Source organism: Anguilla anguilla, chromosome 9 (assembly GCF_013347855.1).
Source record: "Anguilla anguilla isolate fAngAng1 chromosome 9, fAngAng1.pri, whole genome shotgun sequence".
NCBI classification, from domain to species: Eukaryota; Metazoa; Chordata; class Actinopteri; order Anguilliformes; family Anguillidae; genus Anguilla; species Anguilla anguilla.
Genome location: NC_049209.1, coordinates 46,248,818 through 46,267,738, shown reverse-complemented (window position 1 = coordinate 46,267,738; position 18,921 = coordinate 46,248,818). Strand labels below are relative to the sequence as shown.

Sequence of the window (18,921 nt, the reverse complement as noted above, 5' to 3'; positions counted from 1 at the left end):
GGAGGTGAAAAGCCCATTAGTAGGCTCAGATGATGATGCTACAGTATGGTTTTTCTACTGAAGCCCTGGATCCCCTCCTCTGCTTTCTCCTATTGCCTGTTCCTATGCACCTAGCACACCACTGCGTGCTATAGGTGTGGTCAAGACATGCAGGAGAGCCAGAAGCAAAACAGTGGGGGTGGGGGCTGGGGGCTGGGGTGTGGGTTTTCGGGGAGGGTGGAAGGTGGGGGGAGCCCTGGCGGTTGGGTGTATTCATTTGAAATTTCAGCGCCTGGGTTCACGGTCCTCACAGCTGCTGACCACTGCTGCTGCCATGTGGCAGACGTTAGCATCACAGCAGCAGCGGGGCCGGGCACGCTCAGAAGAAGCAGGAAGACGCTGTGGTTGTGGCCCTCTCCAAACATCCGATCCATGATTCAACAAACCCAACTGTGTGCCTAACCTAAGGATTATATGTACTTCAAGAGAAGTGTGTTATTTTTTTTACACATGAGGTCACACATACCCTTTAGATGTCTAAATTATTTTAAGCATTGCCCTACGCTACTTATTATCCTGTACTATAAATGGTATGTTTTAATTTTATTCAAAATTACTTAAACAGTCACATCAAGAGATCGATGTGACTGCATGCAAAGGATAGTAACAAAATACTAAACGTGACTACTTTCATTTACATGATATTAATATATCCAAAACATTATTTTGCCCTAAAATGGGGAAGGGGGTTATGTATAAAAAGTACTGTCATTTCTACAGGGTGGAATCAAAATGTTTTAAAAAATGCCCTTTAATAAAATCTGAGAAACTCCACTTTAACCACCGGTGAACTGTTTAATTGCAAATCTAAAATTGTGGGGTACAGAGCCAAGTCAACAAATTATGTCTTTGTCACAAACATTGTGGAGGGCACTGTATATAATTTTGGTATGTTTTATGACATGTTTCAAATGTATATTATTTGATATAATGCGCATATGCACTTTTGTACTACTGAAGATTCTGAAGAGCATGCAGTAAGCCCAGAACCCAATGCTCCACTCTGTTCATACTGTGAGCTACCCTCATTAGCAAACTGAGTGCTTTGTCAGTATTAACTGTGGAAATTCTGAGCTTGAGAAACAGGAGTGCATTTTTCATGTATAGAACTGTGAGCATTTGAAGGTACCAAAAAAATGCAAACAGGAAACGTATTTTAATTTCCAGATGCAGCATGTCTGCAGAGATGGTCTCATCGTGTGGAGCCTGAGTATTTGCATGAAGTCATCCTCCATTTAAAAGGCTTTTAATAATCATCTTTTTAGTTGTCAAACGTCTCCAAATAAGCAAATTATACTGTGTATTGATAACAATATAACAAAATCATACATTAAAGTGACTGTAATCAATCTCATTGTACAGTTAAGTATAGTATGACAATTAATACATTTTTTGTTGAAAATATTGCAATAACATACTTCATTGTTTGTAAGCTTGAACTGTTTTAAATGATGGCGTTGATGACACTACCATTGCCTAGAAGCGCAGTGGCAGTCACATGCATTACATCAGACGTTCTGGCTGACTTGTGGTTTGGGCTGGGATTTAACTTTTCTGGTTTTTATGATCTGAAAGTCATGCGATTATTCCCCAAATCTGCACTAAGAAAACTAAATATGATGAATGTCTCTCCAAAGCACGGCATTCATCCACAGTATGGAACAGGCTGACAGGGGAGGGAGTGCGTAAGTCATTAGAGATTAGAGAGAGATGAGTCCCACCATTTTGGCTCCCCGTAAACTCTCTGGCTGCCATTAATCCAGTGCTGGAAAGTGAAAAGGCCCTGGAGTTGACCGTAGCTATGAGCTCATTGCATGTGCAGCAGCCAATGCCTGCGGAGGTCATGCTTGTGGACTATACAATGTCCACTGTACAATGTGTACGTGTGTGTGTGTGTGTGTGTGTGTGTGGTACATGTACATCTGCATGCATGTATTCTCTGTGTGCTTCTAGATGTATAACACTAATTGCATGAAAGTGATGTGCATGGCTTTTAATGATATTGAAAGGGCTATAGAAAATGTGACTGACAGGAAGAGCTTTTAATGCTGTATGCGTTTGTGTGTGCGTGTGTGTGTGCATGTGTGTGTGTTTTTGCATAAAGATATAAAAATGTATTGTGACAGGACTAGATTAAGAGAGTGGCTTTTTTGTGCTCGCTTTCAGAAAAAAGTACTAAAAGTATCTAAACAGGTCCAATCGCTTGTCACTGTGGTGGCACCCTATTTGTACATAAAATTGTATCCCTAGTCAGCAAAACATAATTTATTTGTACCTTTTCTGCTTTGGAAAAAGTACTTTGTAGTACCCAAATATAACAATATTTTATGTTTGGGGACATTTGAGATATTTGTTCCTTAAAGAACAAATATGTACCTCCAATGTGCCTTTATTTCTGAGAGCATATATGCACATTTGTGTACACATGCTGTGTGCATACATGTGGGCATATGTGCCTGGGTATGTAGATGTTTAACAGGCAGTTAGTCCTGTGTGTGTATGTGTGCATATGGACGTGCAGCCTATGTATGTGAGAGAAAGAAATGGGATGGAAAAGACAGTTTTGACATCTGGTGAGCATTATGTAATTTTGAAAAACCCTGATGGAAGATCTTGTAGAGTGTTTTTTTCCTCCTCCCATCGTTATTATTATGATTGCGGCACCTCCACCCATTTCATTTGGGTGACCGGCAGCGTGTGTTTAACATTCCCGAGCACAGCCGCCCCAATCCAATCCGAAACGGCTCCCGACCTGGGGATTGAGCCGGCAACCGAGTTGAGCAGGGATTACCATTCGTCGCTGCGGGATACGCGCGCTCGCTCGCTCGCTCTTCTCTCCCTCTCTCTCTCAGTCTCTCGCTCGCTCTGTCGCTGACACACAACATCGCAAACACAAACACTCGCTCTTCTACTCAACCCGTAACCACCTCAGGTCCCTCGGGCGCTCTCTCTCTCTCTTGGCCTGTGTCGCTGATGGAGGCTGACCGCTAACATGAGCATCGCGGGAGTGCACCGTGGATTCCTCAAGAAGTATGGTAAGTGACCGTCCCTGTGGAAACCGTCGCGTGGTCGCAAGTCTGCGAATGGGCGTCGTGTCCAAGCTTTTCAAGAGCCATGAACCTAGCTTTTTGGATTTGTCTTGTCAGTTCCTCCTGGAATGCTGTTGTTTATTTTTTTAGAATTAACTAGGAATGCACATAAAAGTTCCAATTAAGGGACATCGATAGACAGTTACTTACTTACATATATATATATATATATATATATATATATATATATATATATATATATATATATATATTTACTTTGTCTTGGTGTTTAGTCTTTGTCTTGGTGTCTAGGGGATAAAGAAAGGTCACTTTGATGATCCAGATTAATCTTTGTACAAACATTCAGTATACATAATCTCCATAATGATTTGACATTAATGATTCCAGACAATGGAGTTGATGCTGAGGGTTTTGGTTCAGGCTTACTGCTGATTGGTTACTCTGCTGACAGGTGATTGGCAGGGTCACAAGATGACCTGCAAAGTCAAAGTTGCCCACCTTCTAAAAGATGGGACTGCACTGGCTTATATCTCTGACCTGCTCTTTGGAAATGACAGGATGTGAGGCTTCATCCCTCCTCTCAGGCAGTGCAGCAGCTTTTGCCATACTGTAAGTCAGTGACGGCCATGTTGACAGTGTTTTGCTAAAATGGCAGCGAATCTGTGCAGCCGCTGTTTTCCTTCAGTGATGAAGAATATCAGTTTTAAAGTGGTATATAATGCACCTTGCTTTTTGTGCAAAGGCCATTAACCGAACCAGGTAACCATTAGGTCAGAGTTGATTAGTTGCTATGAAATAACAGAGAATGGGAAGTCTTTACCACTGGAATCACAATGAATATTAAAACACTGTTAATGCATCTGAATCTGATGTCTGTGCTGAATCAACAAGGAAGCTGTGGTATAACCACAACACATTACACATTTGTATTCAGTGGCCATCCTGAAGTCAAATTGTACCCTGTTATGTGGTCAGATGATTACGGACTTGGATCCAACATTTGTTCTTAATTTTGACTCATGCCTAAATTAAAGTGTTCATTCTTTTCTTCACATAAAAACTGTCTGGCAATTTGATTGATCGCCAAATGTAACCCACCAAACAGCGTTTGCGAGGAACAAAGCTAACATTAGTATTTAACTGTGAGTCAAAGTTAATGACGAATGTTGGTTGAATCCCGGCCATAACTTTTGACCAATTTTGATTGAATCCAGTCCACAACTTTAACGAACATGCTTCTCAGCAGTATGGTTGGCACCAAATAGGTAAAGCTGTAGGATAGCATCCTTTCTGTGCAATGCCCTTTTTGGTGCTCCTTGGCGCTCCTTATGATAATGAAAGAGTAGGGCTGAGGTGGTTATGGAAGCCATGCCGCCAGTAAGCCGAACGCGTGCTATTTTAAAACGGTGGTGTCTTGTGGTTTTTGCTGTCACCGTAATAAACTTCAGAAGACAATAAACACGTGCGGGCTGACGGCGGCAGTCTGTAGCGAGATGAATAATAAACGGAGCGTGTGAAATCCCAGCTGTCTGAGTGTGTCCTGAGCGGGCAGCTGTCCCGATCAGCTCTCAGTGTGTAAGTAGGACAGCCACCTCCCAGAGGAGCTATCCGCTCTGATGTTAGCGTCGCGCTAAAGCGCACACTGGATTTAGCATTTTGAAATCCAAAACTGTCACTGAACGGTGAGAACACTGTCAACAAGCCAAATTACGTGTGTTGTGTCCTTCAAATTTGGTTCAATTACTTAATAAACTTTATAAAAATATGATGTCATGACAAAATACATATTTTTCAATGAAAAAATGAAAATAATGTAACATTTTAGTGTTTTATTTTGAAAAAATTATGTAATCCTGTCTTTGGAGATTAATAGGAGCTTTGGCAATTTTTCATGGAGGGCTGTAATGCTTGTAATAAGTGTGAATTTAAAATGGAGGCTTTGAACAGAAGCAATCCATTATAAGCTTTCATTGTCATGGTCAGCATCAACGAGCTGTCTGAAAATTTAAGGCACATTGAGGTAAGTCCCTGACCTGCTTATCCCTGCTCCTGGCTTTAAAAGCAGAACAAGAGAAGCGGAATATGCTTAAGCTTAGCATTAATGCGGTGGTGTCTGTAATAAACAGGTTCAAAGCGAGTGGGAATGTCGCCATATAGTACAATCGGTATGGCGCTTGTAACCTAAACGTCACAGGTTCGATTCCCAGGTAGTACCCTGGGGCAAGGTACTTGACCTGCATTGCTTCAGTATACATCCAGCTGTAAAAATGAATGCAATGTAGATGCTGTAATGTAAGTCGCTCTTGATAAGAACGTCTGCTAAATGCCTGTAAGGTATTGTTGCCACCGTGTCAGAAAGAGTGCGTTTGCCTGGAAAAAAAAGCTTTTGTACTATGACAAATGTCATTTGGGAGGTAACCTACTTCAGAAGATTTAACATAGGCTCTCAGGTGGTTGCCCCCAGTGCAATTATGAGCCCCATGGCCTGCAATCAAACAGACTGTGTCAGTAGTACCATAGACTGTAAAAACAATTATGACTAAGTAACTGTGCCATCACCCTTTGACTTTCCCTGGACTTGCGAAAAGCAGTTTTTGTGCTGGCATGTTGTACCAACAAGAGCCTGAGACTGCAGTAGGGAAAAGAGGGGACCCTAATATGGTCATGGAGTCTGGGCCGGGTCCAGGTTTTACCACTATGTGCATATACCGCACCCCTGATTGGCATGCAGTGACAAGCAAACTGTCCCTGATTGGTCCTCGAAATATTAGAATATTGTCCAAATGACAATCTCTTAACAAAATTGACACATGGGGAGACATTAGACAAAGAAATACACAACTACATGTTCTTGTGGGAAAAAATTATTGACTTCATATTTTCACCGCATTGGTACCACTGACTTATAAACTGAAATGGGCAGCAGAATGGCTTATACTGCAGCCAACCATACTGGCCCTAGAACACAACATCTCTCAACAAGATCAGGAAGTGAGCTTCAAAACTGACACCAGGTCTTGGCCCCTTGGTCAGGACCAATCGTGATGGAGGGCTCCTTTGACCATGACATAGTGCTGTGGTCAGGCAGTGTGCCTGCAGCCTGCCTGCTACACCACCCGTGCCTGAAGTCCACTCCTCTGAGGTTGTTACCGTAGGAACGGCCTCTCTTCAGAATACGATTGCTCTAGACTGCCCTCTACTGGTCTGGAGATTGCAGCGCAGGGGACATGCATTCCAGTTCGGAAGACAAAAGGAGAATCGTACTTGAGAATGTTGGCGTTGCCGGCATCACACTGGCAGCTTGAATCGGGTGCATGTGATGAGGCTGCAAGGAATCAGTGTTGTGTAGTCACAAGACAAAATGAATGCATCGTTAGCTATTGGCTAGTTGGTTGGTTGAAAAAAAAAAATACAAACATGCTTATTAACAGTATACAAACACGTATGTAGTATGCAGAAACGTCGTACGGGGTACTTAGTAGTAGTATTTTTGACACCAGAAAGCTTATGGTGTCAAACTCAGCTATATTATGAAGCTCAAGCTTCAGTAGTCAAACACCCCCCAAATATGAGGGAGCTAGGGTAAATAAGGAATAGTCAAAATCACTTCAAAAATGCCAAAGAATCATTAAAAGTCTGATTACAAGTATTTTGAACTTTTAACCTTCCTCCATTTTATGATAAACGTGCAGTTTTCAGCAATACATATCCCGTTGTTCTGTGCAGTGCTGAATATTGTTATATTACATAAAAAGACGTGTTAGTGTACAATATAGGCTGCTTATTCACACTAGCAATTCTTGGTGAGATCATGCTCCGCCTCCCTGACTGAGTGGTCGCTGATGGCATCGGTGACACTGAAGCTTCAGGACCTCTGCTGTGCGCAGCCACACTGCAAAAAGGGATTTAATTGCTGCAGGCTTAACTCTGCTTTGCGTCTTACGCACCATTGTGTTTAGCATTGCCCTTCTGCCTATCTGCCGGTTATTAATATAATGGTCAGAGGTTCGGGGCTGGGGCCGCACAATCGGACCACTCTGTCATTATCGACTCTGAATCTGACCGCTGCTAATCCCGGTGGAAGATGGACAGTGGGGAGAAAAGTGGGGGGGGAGGGGGGGGGGGTGGAGGGGGCGCATACAATTTAATCTACCGGCGCTCAACTGTTTGTGGCCGCTAAGAATACGGTTACAATAGCGGCGATAATTTCCCGTTTGCTTCCTATTGCCGACGTCCTTTGTTCTGTTCGGCAAATCCTTTGTTTGTTCTGTTTGCGTGCGACTGTCAAATCCTCTGCAGTGCAAGTACGTGCAGTGCATTGTATTCCAGTCTGACCTTCTCGGTAACTCAGTGTGTAATTTAGCATGTCCCTACCCCCAGAATATTTCTTCCTTCATTCTTTTGTCTCCCTCCCTCCCACACATCTTTTCTTTTTCTCTCTGTCATTTCATCACACCCCCCTCTCAGCCTCATTTAAATCTAAATATATCCGCTAACCCTCTCACTCTCTCTTTTTCTCTCTCTCCCCCTCTCTTTCTCTATCTATCTATCTATCTATCTATCTATCTATCTATCTGTCTGTCTATCTGTTTCTTAGGTGGTTTTATGTTCAAACAGTGGAAGGAGAAGTACCTCATTCTGACCGCAGAGGGAAGTGTTTTGGTCTGTCGTGATGCAGAGTCACCGGCCGACCAGGTGGTGGCGCTGCAGGGCGGCTGCGAGGCCATCGTGGAGGGCAGGGAGATCCTGGATCTGCCCCGGTTGCCCCCCGGGGGCCGCAGGGACTGCTGCCTGGCGCTGATTCTGCCCCAGGACAAGTTCCTGCTGCTGCTGGCCGACAGCCCCAGTGACTGCAGGTGTGTGTGTGTGTGTGTGTGCGTGTGTCTGTATGTGAGTGTATGTGTGCGTGTGTGTGTATGCGTGTGTGTGCGTGTGTGTGTATGTGGCGACATAGCTCAGGAGGTAAGACCGATTGTCTGGCAGTCGGAGGGTTGCCGGTTCAAACCCCGCCCTGGGCGCGTCGAAGTGTCCTTAAGCAAGACACCTAACCCCTAACTGCTCTGGCGAATGAGAGGCATCAATTGTAAAGCGCTTGGATAAAAGCGCTATATAAATGCAGTCCATTTACCATTTACCGTGTGTGTGTGACATAGGAAAGTATGGCTTTGGAGTCTGATGGTCTGAGTCAAGGTTAGCTTCTCCCTCTCTTTTCTCTCCCATTTTAATCTTAATCTCAGTTCCAGCCAGTAAACGCTTACTTATTCCATTGGCTGCCTCCAGTTCTGAAAGCTAGTTATCCAGATAAACGTCTCCATCTGTACTGAGCGCTGTGCTGCTGTGAGTGTGCAGGACAGAGGCAGTAATGTTGCTATCTTCTCTCCACAGCCAATGGCTGAACGTGCTGAGGAAAGCGAAAGAGGTGAGTTCTATTTCTCCCTTCATTTCATGCAAACTCTACTGTTGTGGATTGACCAGGGTTTGGGTGAATTCTCTTTCATAAAATGGATTGAAATGTAGTCATTGAGTGAAAAATTCTGATGGAGTGTTGTGGACGTTTTTTTAAATCATGAACTGAATTTCAATTCATTTCCTGAATTAAATCATATTAAAAAGGAAAATACTACCAATATATTAAAATGACTTATTCAAGACCAAAAAGGATATTGGAACACTTCACAATATTTGGGCAATAATGCAAATTATTCCTCCTTTCAAATATTGTATTATATTTCAAATGTATTTTCAGTAAAATATATTGATTGTGATATTTTCCAGAAGATCCATCCGTTTGCTATAATTTTGCAATGTATTTCATTCCCATAAGGAGACTACGTTGAAAATGATGCAGCTCCAGCCTTGATGCTGACAACCAAGGGCTTGATTTCCTAAGACCTTCGGCACATTAATAACACAGCCAATAATTGGTACAAAGCAAATACCATGACCAATCACTAGTCATGTTGTTGGTTTTTTTATGTGCTAAAAAGTTTTGTATGTGCTAAAGATCTTAGTAAATCAGGCCCCAAGTGTGTTACATTCTGTGTGTCCATATCCATATACTCCTTGCTGCATGGCTGATGTCAGAACCTGTGACTGTTTCCTGTTTCCTACAGAGTGTCTTTTCACCCCCGGCCCACTCCTGCAAGCGGCACCAGTCCCTGACCCCCTGCATCACGGACAGAGACCCCCTCCCTGACTCCATCACAGAACGGACGGCCACCAGGAGGCTGAGTGAACGGGCCCCCCCATCCCCCGGGATCGGTGACACCCCCCAGAGCAGGATGAGAGGTGAGAGGTCTTTACTTCCGGGTCATTCATTCAGTCTTTTTTTTTTTCCCACAAACGAATGGAGAAAAAATATTATCTTGCTCTGCCAGTGAGCGTATGTTTTCTGGTTTGTCAGTGTCTTGGGTTAATCTAGGACTGAGTGTGAGGTTGCTTGAGTTCGTGTGTGTGTGTGTGTGAGTGTGTCTGTGTGTGTGTGTGTGTGTGAGTGTGTCTGTGTGTGTGTTTGTGTGTGAGTGCATCTTTCATGTACCTCTTCCTCCACAGGAAACAAGTCCCCGCGGTCGCCAAAGAGCCCAGGGATACCGTCCCGCCAACGGTCCGTCGGCTGCCTGCGCCACGGCAACAGCAGCGACGCGCGGGCGGTGAGGGCCGTGTACCTGCTGATGGGCGGGGCCGCCGCCTCCTCGGCCCTGGGCTACCTGGGCTCCTGCCCCCCCTCTGGCCACGACGCCCGGCCCCCCGAGCACATGGCCCCCGCCGCAGACTTCTCCGACATGGGGGGTGGGGCGGCGTACCACGCCTGCGGCCAGGCCGCCGACCCCCCCAACTTCCACAGCTTCGACTTCGAGGCGGACTCCGACTTCGATACTTTCGACTGCGGGGGGTTCGCCTTCTAGGGGATCACAGGCCCTGAAGTCTAGTCCTCCCGCTGAAATAACCTCTCCTTATACAGCCCCCCCATGTAACTGCAACCAGGGGCGTAGCATGATGTTCAGGGCCTTGTCTCTGTGGGCACCCTTTTCCTTTTTAGTCCAGGCCTTTTGTGCCCCCCCCCCCCCCCCCCCCCCGCCACCTGCCCCTCCCTTCCTGGGCCCTGGCTAGTCAGGTCCACTATTCCCCCCCACTGCGATGCCCCTGACTGCAATCATAGAAATATGATCCCCAGAAACTGTTTGAAATATTCTGGATCTTTCTCTTTTTGATACGATGTTGTCACGGTTTTTGATTATGGTTATGATTTGTGTTTTGCGCCGTTCACGCAGTTGTGATGTGTCTGCCGCTCATTTTTTTCTGCCTTTTTTATCCAGTTTTTGTATCGTTTTTGTATCTGTGCTGAAAATCAGTAACTCCTCTTCCGTCTATCTTTGTGACCGTTTCTGACCCCAACACTCTTCTTAACCCCAACCTACATTTATAATCTGATCTATTGCTGTTGTTTCTTTTTTCTCTCTGTCTCCACCGTTTCTCTCCCTTCCTCTCCCTCACCCTGTCTCTCTCCACCCCCATCCTAACCCAGCTGTCTCTCTCCTTTCACATTCCCTATATCTCTCTAAATATCTCTCTGTATCTCTGTAAATTAATCCCAGAGGCGATCTCTGAAATAAAGATGGCGGTTGTAACGGCTCTCTCTCTGTCCGTGGTTCTGGGTTTGTCGGGGACTGGGGACGTCGCGCAGACGTGCTGATAGAGGGAGTGATTATCTGCAGTGTGGGTCAAGGCTCGGTACGAAAATCTAAAGACTGCTGCTTTCACCGGGGGCAGGAGGACGTGAACCTGGCCGAGTTTGAGCTCCACATCGAATGACTGAGAGAAATGTACGGTTCTGTGTGTGTGTGTGTGTGTGTGTGTGTATACATGTGTGCAAGCGTGCAGCTGTGCACGTGTGTATCTGTGAACCAGTTCTTTGCTGGTATGGCGAGCCCAGATGTCGCCGTAATCCCACAAGATTATGGCCACTGGCCCTGGTTTAAGTGCTGGTACACTCGGCACTGCACAGAGACAAACACTACACATGCCATTGCACAGTACATAGCCTACTTTTGAGATTTACCTAACGTAATTGTCCACTAAAACAATGTTCATTCTTTCAGGTTATATTACTTATATATAAAATATAAATATAAATAAAGTATAAAATATATATAAAGTATTTTTAAATAAGTCATAATGTAATCTCACCTTCTCAATACCTGTTAGAATTTTATGTTACGCTTTGCGGTGAATTCAGTTCCATCCATTTCGTACTGGTTCTCGTCTGCCCTCTAGTGGTAGAAAGTATACAAAACAGTAAAGTGGTTATTCTCATTAAACAGTATTTGAGTTCACTGCGCATCAAGACGAAAAGAATGATTGTTATGGCAATCAGGTCATATTCGATAACTACTGTTACCATGTATCGCCCAGCTCAAAAAGAAATTAAAAAAAATGAGATGAACTATTTCTGTTTGATCACAAAATAATCATCTTCCCTACTACCAAATACATCTACAATATCACATTAAAATATTTCAAATATGCACTATAATTCATGTGGATATTCATCACAGAGAAAATAGGGTAACTCACCACCTTTCCAAAAGTGAAACATATTGTGCACATACTGCTATCTCTTTACTATAGATATTTCATTTCATTTCATTGCATCTTGTTAAATAAGTCCACTTATCCCTTCCCAATATCACATTCAGAGCTTTTTGAGTCATGTTTTGGCAGTCACGTATTTTCAGTCTCTATTCATGAATCTGACAGCTTGCACAGAGGTCCTCACGAATGACAAGGTAACCATAGAGTTTCTTGAGCACATATTACATATAAGTACAATTGCTGAATATAGAAATTCAATTCTGAATATATAAACACAATTTCTGAATATATAAATTAAATTCTCGAATATATAAATTCAATTCTGAATATATAAGTACAATTCCGGAATATAGAAATTCAATTCTGAATATATAAATTACAATTTTGAATATATAAATTACAATTCTTGAATATATAAATTCAATTTCCGAATATATAACTTCAATTCTGAATATATAAATTACAATTCTGAATATATAAATTCAATTCTGGATATATAAGTACAATTCCCGAATATATAAATTCAATTTCCGAATATATAACTTCAATTCTGAATATATAAATTACAATTCCGAATATATATATAACTCGGTTTATAATCAGGCATATCACAAGACAGCCGTTTTTACTTTTTGAATAATTTCTTTTTTTTTCTTCATGGGCTACTGAGTGAGAAAAACAAGTTTAACATTAGCATCAGTAAAATTTGACAGTACAATCAAGGATAAGCAAACAAAAACGTTAAATAATTAAAATTTGAATGAGGCAATAATTCGGACTTCATTAAGGGGTCCTTATTTTCTTGGTATTAGGACCTTTCAAGTAGGGGCACCAAATTTCACAGGGAATGGCCGAAAGAGCTAGAGAAATAGAAAATAATCTCTTAACCAGCGAGAGTTTCATAGAAACCCTTGCTGCAGCATGCGACAGAAGACCGTGTTATGGCTCAATGGCAAGCTCCAGCGCACACCAAACTACGGAGGAAGAGGTCTGCCGACATCGCGAGTTATTCAGAGTTTAAGCAGCTCATCTGTACTCTTTGCGCGGTTTGGAGAAGTGTCTCAGGTTGTAAACAGGAGCAGGGTAACGTTCGCCTGGTTGAGAGCCTCGGCGAAATAGCATGCAGACCTCTTCCTCCGTAGTTTGGTGTGCGCTGGAACTTGGAATGTCATAAAATCAGTTAGCGAGCTATATGTTATGTTATGATTAGCAAATTACGTTTTAGCCAGCTAGCTTGTTAGCAAGCACATATTTGGATATTCAATGTTGAAACTGCAGATGCACGTTTATTTTAGTTGTTAATTGTAATTACAAAATGTATTGACGGATATCGCGACAAGCCTACTTAAGATACATCAGCTGATTTAAAAATGTGTGGGTAGTTTTTATCAGCGATGAAAACAAACAGCTCGGTAGTGAACTGAACACCATTACACAGGCGATCTGACAAGCAATATAAATCTTTATTAGAACAAGTACAGCACAAACAGCATGTCACAAAATAGTAACGGTAGTACAAAACTTAGTTCAGAGATATTTCACTTCGGTATAATAACATAAGTAATTTTGTGGAGCCTAACACATTGTACTTACATAGCATTTGCCTCCCCTGCTGACCGTCAACGTTGACAGAATCGCTTTTCCTCACAGTTGTCAGGCTCCCTATTCATTCATTTTCGGGACAACCGAGAGGAACAGAGACGCTGTTAACGGACAGCAGATGTTGCTTCACGCTACGAAAACACAGTGGAGTCGCCTCCAGAAAAGAATCTGTTATGTCGAAGTGCAACATCTCTTTAATCGGCTAACTTGGTGTGGTTAGCAAGCTAGCTATTTAGCTTTCTTGTGAACCAGAGCTAACGTTATACTTACCTTCATAACCGAATATAAACTTCTCAAAAAAGAATTTATAGCCCTTGTCCAGTTTAGGCCGCTTAACGTTCACTGGCAATGCTTCGACAATACGGATAACATCGGACAGTGAACTTTGGCAGAGCTATCAGGGACTGTGAGAACACACGTCGCTGTTTAGGCTCAATTTTTCGCTGTCAGAAATGGACTTGCGTCCGTAGCAACGGTAACCGAAAACAAAGTATCCCTACATCCGGTTTTGGTCGCCATCTTGTGAAATAGGCCTATCGCTGCCCTTGGATGAAACCGGAACTTGTTTAGTTGGCGGTTTAAAACAGGATCTTTTAACCTGTAGAAGGAAAGACGTCCAGCTGGTTTTGTAGAACAGTGTTGCTTGCGGTTTTGGTTGCTAAGGAAGTGACGCTGTATCTTCGCCTCGCTGGGGCCGTGGCAACGGCAGGTTTGTGTAAACAACGGGACTGATTTTTATTAATGAATGGGCTAATCTAACTAAATTCAACACATCGGAAAATCTGGGTATGCTCTTAGTAGATGTGTTGTTTCGCTAACGTCCTTGTGTTATATTTATCTCACGTTTAACTGTTGTCGTAACTTGCAAATGTACCGTTTTCACTATGCAGACAGTTACATTGCTACCAAGTTAACATTAGCTAGATATAGCAGAGAGTGATCTGTTGCTAGCTTGATGGCTAACTGGGTTAGCTAGCTAGCTATTCAAAAAACAAAACACCGAAATGACTTGGCTAACCTAAGTAACCATTGCCAGCTAGGCAAATGTTGTTAATATCAGTCAGTAGATAGCTAGGGTGTTGTTAAACGTTTATTGCTAATTATGCCAAGGTAACTGTCTACGTTTAACTTTACAGTTATTTCGACTGGAGTTAAGAATGTTACCATGCTTAACCTGAATTGTTATGTTGCTAACACTTGTTAATATCAGTAGCATTAGCTAGCGTTGGTTAGGTAGCTAGTATACCATAGTATGAAAACCCCCTGGTTTTGATACAGGGAACTGATTACCGTTAGCTCATCTCAGTTCTTTCAAACAGAATGGCAGAGCTGCACATCATTGGTCAGATCGTGGGGGCCAGCGGCTTTCCTGAGAGTACGCTGTTCTGCAAGTGGGGCGTTCACACAGGTACCGTAGCTAGCTGAAGAACTGTTTTGTGCTAACATTAGTAAATATTCTATTAGCATACAGTGCCATGAAAACGTATTTGCCCATTCCAGATTTCCTCTATTATTGCATATTTGTCACACTGAATGGTTTCATATCTTCAGAGAAAATGTGATATTATACAAATGGAATCTGAGTAAATTCAAAATATATTTTAAAAATGATTTCATTTATTTAGTGAAAAAAGTTATCAAACACCCATATTACTCTTGTGAAGAAGTTATTACCCAGTCTTGAAGGGGACAAATACTTTTTCACAGCACTGTGGCTAGCCAGTGTGAACATGGCACACACTGCACCAGCTTTGAATTCCACGTTAGGAATGGTGTCTTTAATCGACCTACAACACCTTTAGAATTAGCTGTTGACATTTAGTCTGAAGAGCCAATTTTTATATAGCTGTATGAATGAACAGACTTACAATTTAGACATTTGGCAAATGGATTGATGTTTAAAGTGTATTGTTTGTTTGTGTGTGTGTGTGTGTGTGTGTGTGTGCTCTTTACAAGATGAATGAATCAATGAATCATTGCATTATAGCACTTTTCCAGATGCTCAAAGTGCTTTACAGTGATGATGGGGATCTCACCTCACCCACCACCAATGTGTAGCACCCATCTGGGTGCTGCACGGCAGCCATTTTGTGCTAGAATGGTCACTGCACATCGGTTAAGGTGTAGAGGGAGAGAACGATTTTTAGCCAATGAAATTAGGGGATAATTAGGATCATTTTTCACAGGAGGGGCATGGAGGCTGCTCTCTGGGATAAGGGAAGGACAGACTCAGGTAGACTCCCCACAGAATGGGGAGATGGCTTTCTGGAGTCACCCCATTGACCTGCACTACACCACCAAAGGACTGCAAGGTAACACACACTCATGCCTGACCCACGTCCAGAAGATTCAACAAGGCCCTGTCAAATGGAACCTGTTAGCACGCTAAATACGCATGAAAGAGATTGAATTTTTGAGCCACTGTAAAATCAACCTTAGTTCATTATTTTCCAAAAATGACCAACTGAAAATTAAGTCCATGTGAGAAGTCATGATATATATGTGAATATGAAGAATCTAATGTGTATTTAAGCAATATGTCATGAGAGGCAGTGTCATATTGTGAATACAGTTATGAAATTGATACAGCATGGCCACAAGTGTATTGCTTTTTAAAATCGGTTTCCTAAAACATAATTTTCTTTTATAAAACATATAGAAACAATTACTTGATGACACAGTATTATTTATTTTGTAATGATGAGGTGATCAGTGTCTACAAACAAGTAGTTTGATTAACTGTTACTGCATTGGATTTACATTCACTGTAGAATGCAGTCCCAGTCAATCAGAATCCAGGATTGAAAGAACCTGTTTTATCAGTCAAGTTTCAGAGTCATTTCCATTCCGGTTTGCTCTGTTCGCTGATTGAATTGAACTGAATTGTATTAATTAAAAAATCTTTATAAAACGTAGTGGACAACCCTGGTAAGCCGTTCACCAGTAAAGCTGCTATTGCTGTTTGCAGCTCCCATAATCCTCTCTGTCCTCCTCAGGCTGGCCGAAGGTCCACCTGCAGGTGTGGCACCAGGACTCGTTTGGGCGCTGCCAGCTTTTCGGCTATGGGTACTGCCACGTGCCCTCCAGCCCCGGGCACCACCGGCTGCGCTGCGCCACCTGGAGGCCGCTGGGCTCGTGGCAGGAGCAGCTGGCGCAGGCCTTCGTGGGCGGGGGGCCCCAGCTGCGCACCCCGGACCTCATCTACAGCGGCGCCGACCGCTACCGGCTGCACACGGTCGCCATGGGCACCGTGGAGCTGGAGCTGGGGATCGTGCTGCGCCACTTCGACAAGTACGGCGTGGAGAGCTGAGGGGGGGTGCGTGGCAGGGCGGGGCCAGGAGGACGGGGCGGGGCCGGGAGGATGGGGAAGAGAGACGGAGCGACGGGGGGGACGAGGGAGGAGGGTGGCTCACTGTGGGGCTTTCTACCAAGAGGATGCCAGGAAAAAAGAAGGGTGGTGTACTGTTTGCGGAACTGGGAGGATGGTTAAATGAGAGAAGTGCATTGTGGGTGGAAGAGAGCCAGAGATAAAGTTCTGGAAAAAATAATTTGGGCTCTGGGATTGAGCTTGCCCAATTGCACTGTTGTAAGAAATCTGCTTACATGCTACATACATCCAAAACAGGATGAACTGCAAAATCAGGTGGATGAACGAGTTTGCTTGACCGACATGTTTGCTTGACCGAGTTTGCTTGACCGACATGCTCTTCCCTCTTTCGCCACAAGGGGGCAGAGCGAGTCTCTGTATAGTGTCTACCTTCATCATGATTACACACATTAGAAAAACGCATTTCACACAGTGGACTCTTGTTTTTTTATAAGTATTACAAATACACATTTTGTACCTGTTGATTCGATATTTTTAAATACTTTTTCTACGACTGAATCGTGCTGTGAGTTGTAGTGCTGTGTAATGTGTCGTAACCGTATTAAAAGTTTTTTTTTACATTTATGGCACTGACTGGTGTCTGTTCAGTGAATTGTTCAGCTGTTTTTGCTACCCTTAAAATGTTGTAACTATTTGAAAGACAGAAAACCTTCGGTTTGATATTTGCTACTCCTTCACATCCTGCATTTTTCCCCTCTTAGTTTTCATTTCTAAGAAGGATGAGAAGGGAGTATGTCTGAGAAGGACTCTGAAGTGTCTCAGAGATGACTAGTGGTTGATGACCCTTCTGTGTGTTGGCTCATGTGTGCCTGTTCTCTTACAGCTGCTGGACAGAGAGAATTAAAACAGCGAGTGAGAACAGAAAGAAAGAGGTGGACCTGAGTCACTGGCCTAACAGGGAAAAATAAACACAACAAAAAAAAGTCAATCTTAACAAGTGTTTCAGTACTGTAGTGAGACTTAGAATCTTATTTTGTAATCCTGAGTAGAAAGTATTAGCCGGTTTTGCATGCCAAGTGGAACTTCTTGAAATTAGTCAAACTCTCACCTCATTGGTAATATTTTCATCTTATTTCGCAAAAAAAAGGAACATAAGTAAGATTTACGTTAAGTCTAAATATAAGACTAAAATACTTGTTCAGATTGACTCAATGGTTTTTGCAGCGAAGAGTGTACGATTAAAACAGCACGGGGAGTGACTCCAGCGTTGCTAGGCTACCGTTGAGCCCCGTGTGTGTCTGTGTGTGTGTGTGTGTGTGTGTGTGTGTGTGTGAATCAGTGTTATACGGGCCCCTTCATGTGGTCTGCACGCGGGCTGCCTGTGTTTGATAACCTCCGAGGTTTTTACGGAAACATTCGGCCAGTTTCCCCCCATCTGCGGTCTGGTCTGCGAGTGTGTGCTTTTCAGACCAGAGGTCCGGGCGTAATCCGCTGGTCGCCGAGCGACGGAGCCACCTGAGCAGATGTGGTGGATGCACTCAGCGCTGTGGGGGGGGGGGGGGGGGGGGGGGGGGGGGGGGGCAAAGTCTGTTCCTCTTTGACAAATAAAGGTGCTGTGGAGGTACAGTTTCCATTGTTTAGCGAACAAATTGCCCAAACGTAGCCTGAAGGGTACACTTATGTTCTATTTGGGTACTAGTAAGTACCTTTTACAAGCAAAAAAAAAAAAGGTACAAATGAATGATGTATTGCTGGCCAGGGGCACAGTTTTATGTACCTATAGGTGACCACACCAGTGACAAGTCTATATTACTGAAAGTGTAGTGAGTCTGGGCTTAATCCGCTGGTCGCCGAGCGCTGTCGGGGGCAAAGTCTGTTCCCCTCTCAATCAATCAATTTTTATTTGTATAGCGCTTTTAACAAAGGAGCTTTGTCACAAAGCAGCTTTACAGAGAACCGGTCCCCAAAGAGTAAGCCTAGGGCAACAGTGGCAAGGAAAAACTCCCTGACTGATAGCAGGAAGAAACCTTGAGCAGAACCGGACTCAGAGGGGGAACCCATCTGCCGCGGGCAGGCACCGGTTTGTTATGGAAAATCAATACTGGCAGGAGGCGGGGGTGCCCAGCTGACCTAGCTGGTCTAAGGCTGGAGCTCCAGGCCAGGGGGGTGGGTGCTCAGCTAACTTGGGCTAGAGCTCTCTGACAAATGAAGGTACAGTGGAGGTACATTTTCATTATTTAGGGAACAAATTAGCCTGAAAAGGTACACTGATGTTCTATTTGGGTACTAGTAAGTACCTTTTACAAGTAT

At 43.4% G+C, this 18,921-nt stretch overlaps 2 protein-coding genes across 4 annotated transcripts; both read left to right on the top strand.

Moving 5' to 3' along the window:
• The first annotated feature begins 2,543 nt into the window (after positions 1-2,543).
• On the top strand, positions 2,544-10,717 carry LOC118236274. Its single transcript, XM_035434493.1, has 5 exons — positions 2,544-3,074; positions 7,687-7,945; positions 8,475-8,508; positions 9,203-9,377; positions 9,642-10,717. Exons 1-5 carry the CDS (start codon positions 3,032-3,034, stop codon positions 9,992-9,994), a joined length of 864 nt encoding a protein of 287 aa, XP_035290384.1. The 5' UTR covers positions 2,544-3,031; the 3' UTR covers positions 9,995-10,717.
• A 3,024-nt stretch (positions 10,718-13,741) lies between these two features.
• On the top strand, positions 13,742-16,891 carry b9d2 (B9 domain containing 2). Of its 3 annotated transcripts, none has more exons than XM_035432597.1 (4): positions 13,742-14,069; positions 14,590-14,691; positions 15,470-15,595; positions 16,280-16,891. In XM_035432597.1, exons 2-4 carry the CDS (start codon positions 14,604-14,606, stop codon positions 16,591-16,593), a joined length of 528 nt encoding a protein of 175 aa, XP_035288488.1. In that variant the 5' UTR covers positions 13,742-14,069; positions 14,590-14,603; the 3' UTR covers positions 16,594-16,891. The 3 variants fall into 3 exon arrangements, with proteins under 3 accessions (XP_035288488.1, XP_035288487.1, XP_035288485.1); XM_035432596.1 differs by having other exon boundaries at positions 13,744-13,992; positions 14,603-14,691; XM_035432594.1 differs by having other exon boundaries at positions 13,745-14,069; positions 14,603-14,691.
• Positions 16,892-18,921: the final 2,030 nt, after the last annotated feature.

Excerpts from the sequence above, each read along its gene's own strand:
- LOC118236274 (XM_035434493.1), top strand. The coding sequence starts at position 3,032 with ATGAGCATCGCGGGAGTGCACCGTGGATTCCTCAAGAAGTATG. Across the intron at positions 8,509-9,202 it reads TGCTGAGGAAAGCGAAAGAG|AGTGTCTTTTCACCCCCGGC; the intron begins GTGAGTTCTATT and ends TGTTTCCTACAG. Across the intron at positions 9,378-9,641 it reads CCCCCAGAGCAGGATGAGAG|GAAACAAGTCCCCGCGGTCG; the intron begins GTGAGAGGTCTT and ends CTTCCTCCACAG.
- b9d2 (XM_035432597.1), top strand. The coding sequence starts at position 14,604 with ATGGCAGAGCTGCACATCATTGGTCAGATCGTGGGGGCCAGCGGCTTT. Across the intron at positions 14,692-15,469 it reads CAAGTGGGGCGTTCACACAG|GAGGGGCATGGAGGCTGCTC; the intron begins GTACCGTAGCTA and ends CATTTTTCACAG. Across the intron at positions 15,596-16,279 it reads CACCACCAAAGGACTGCAAG|GCTGGCCGAAGGTCCACCTG; the intron begins GTAACACACACT and ends TGTCCTCCTCAG.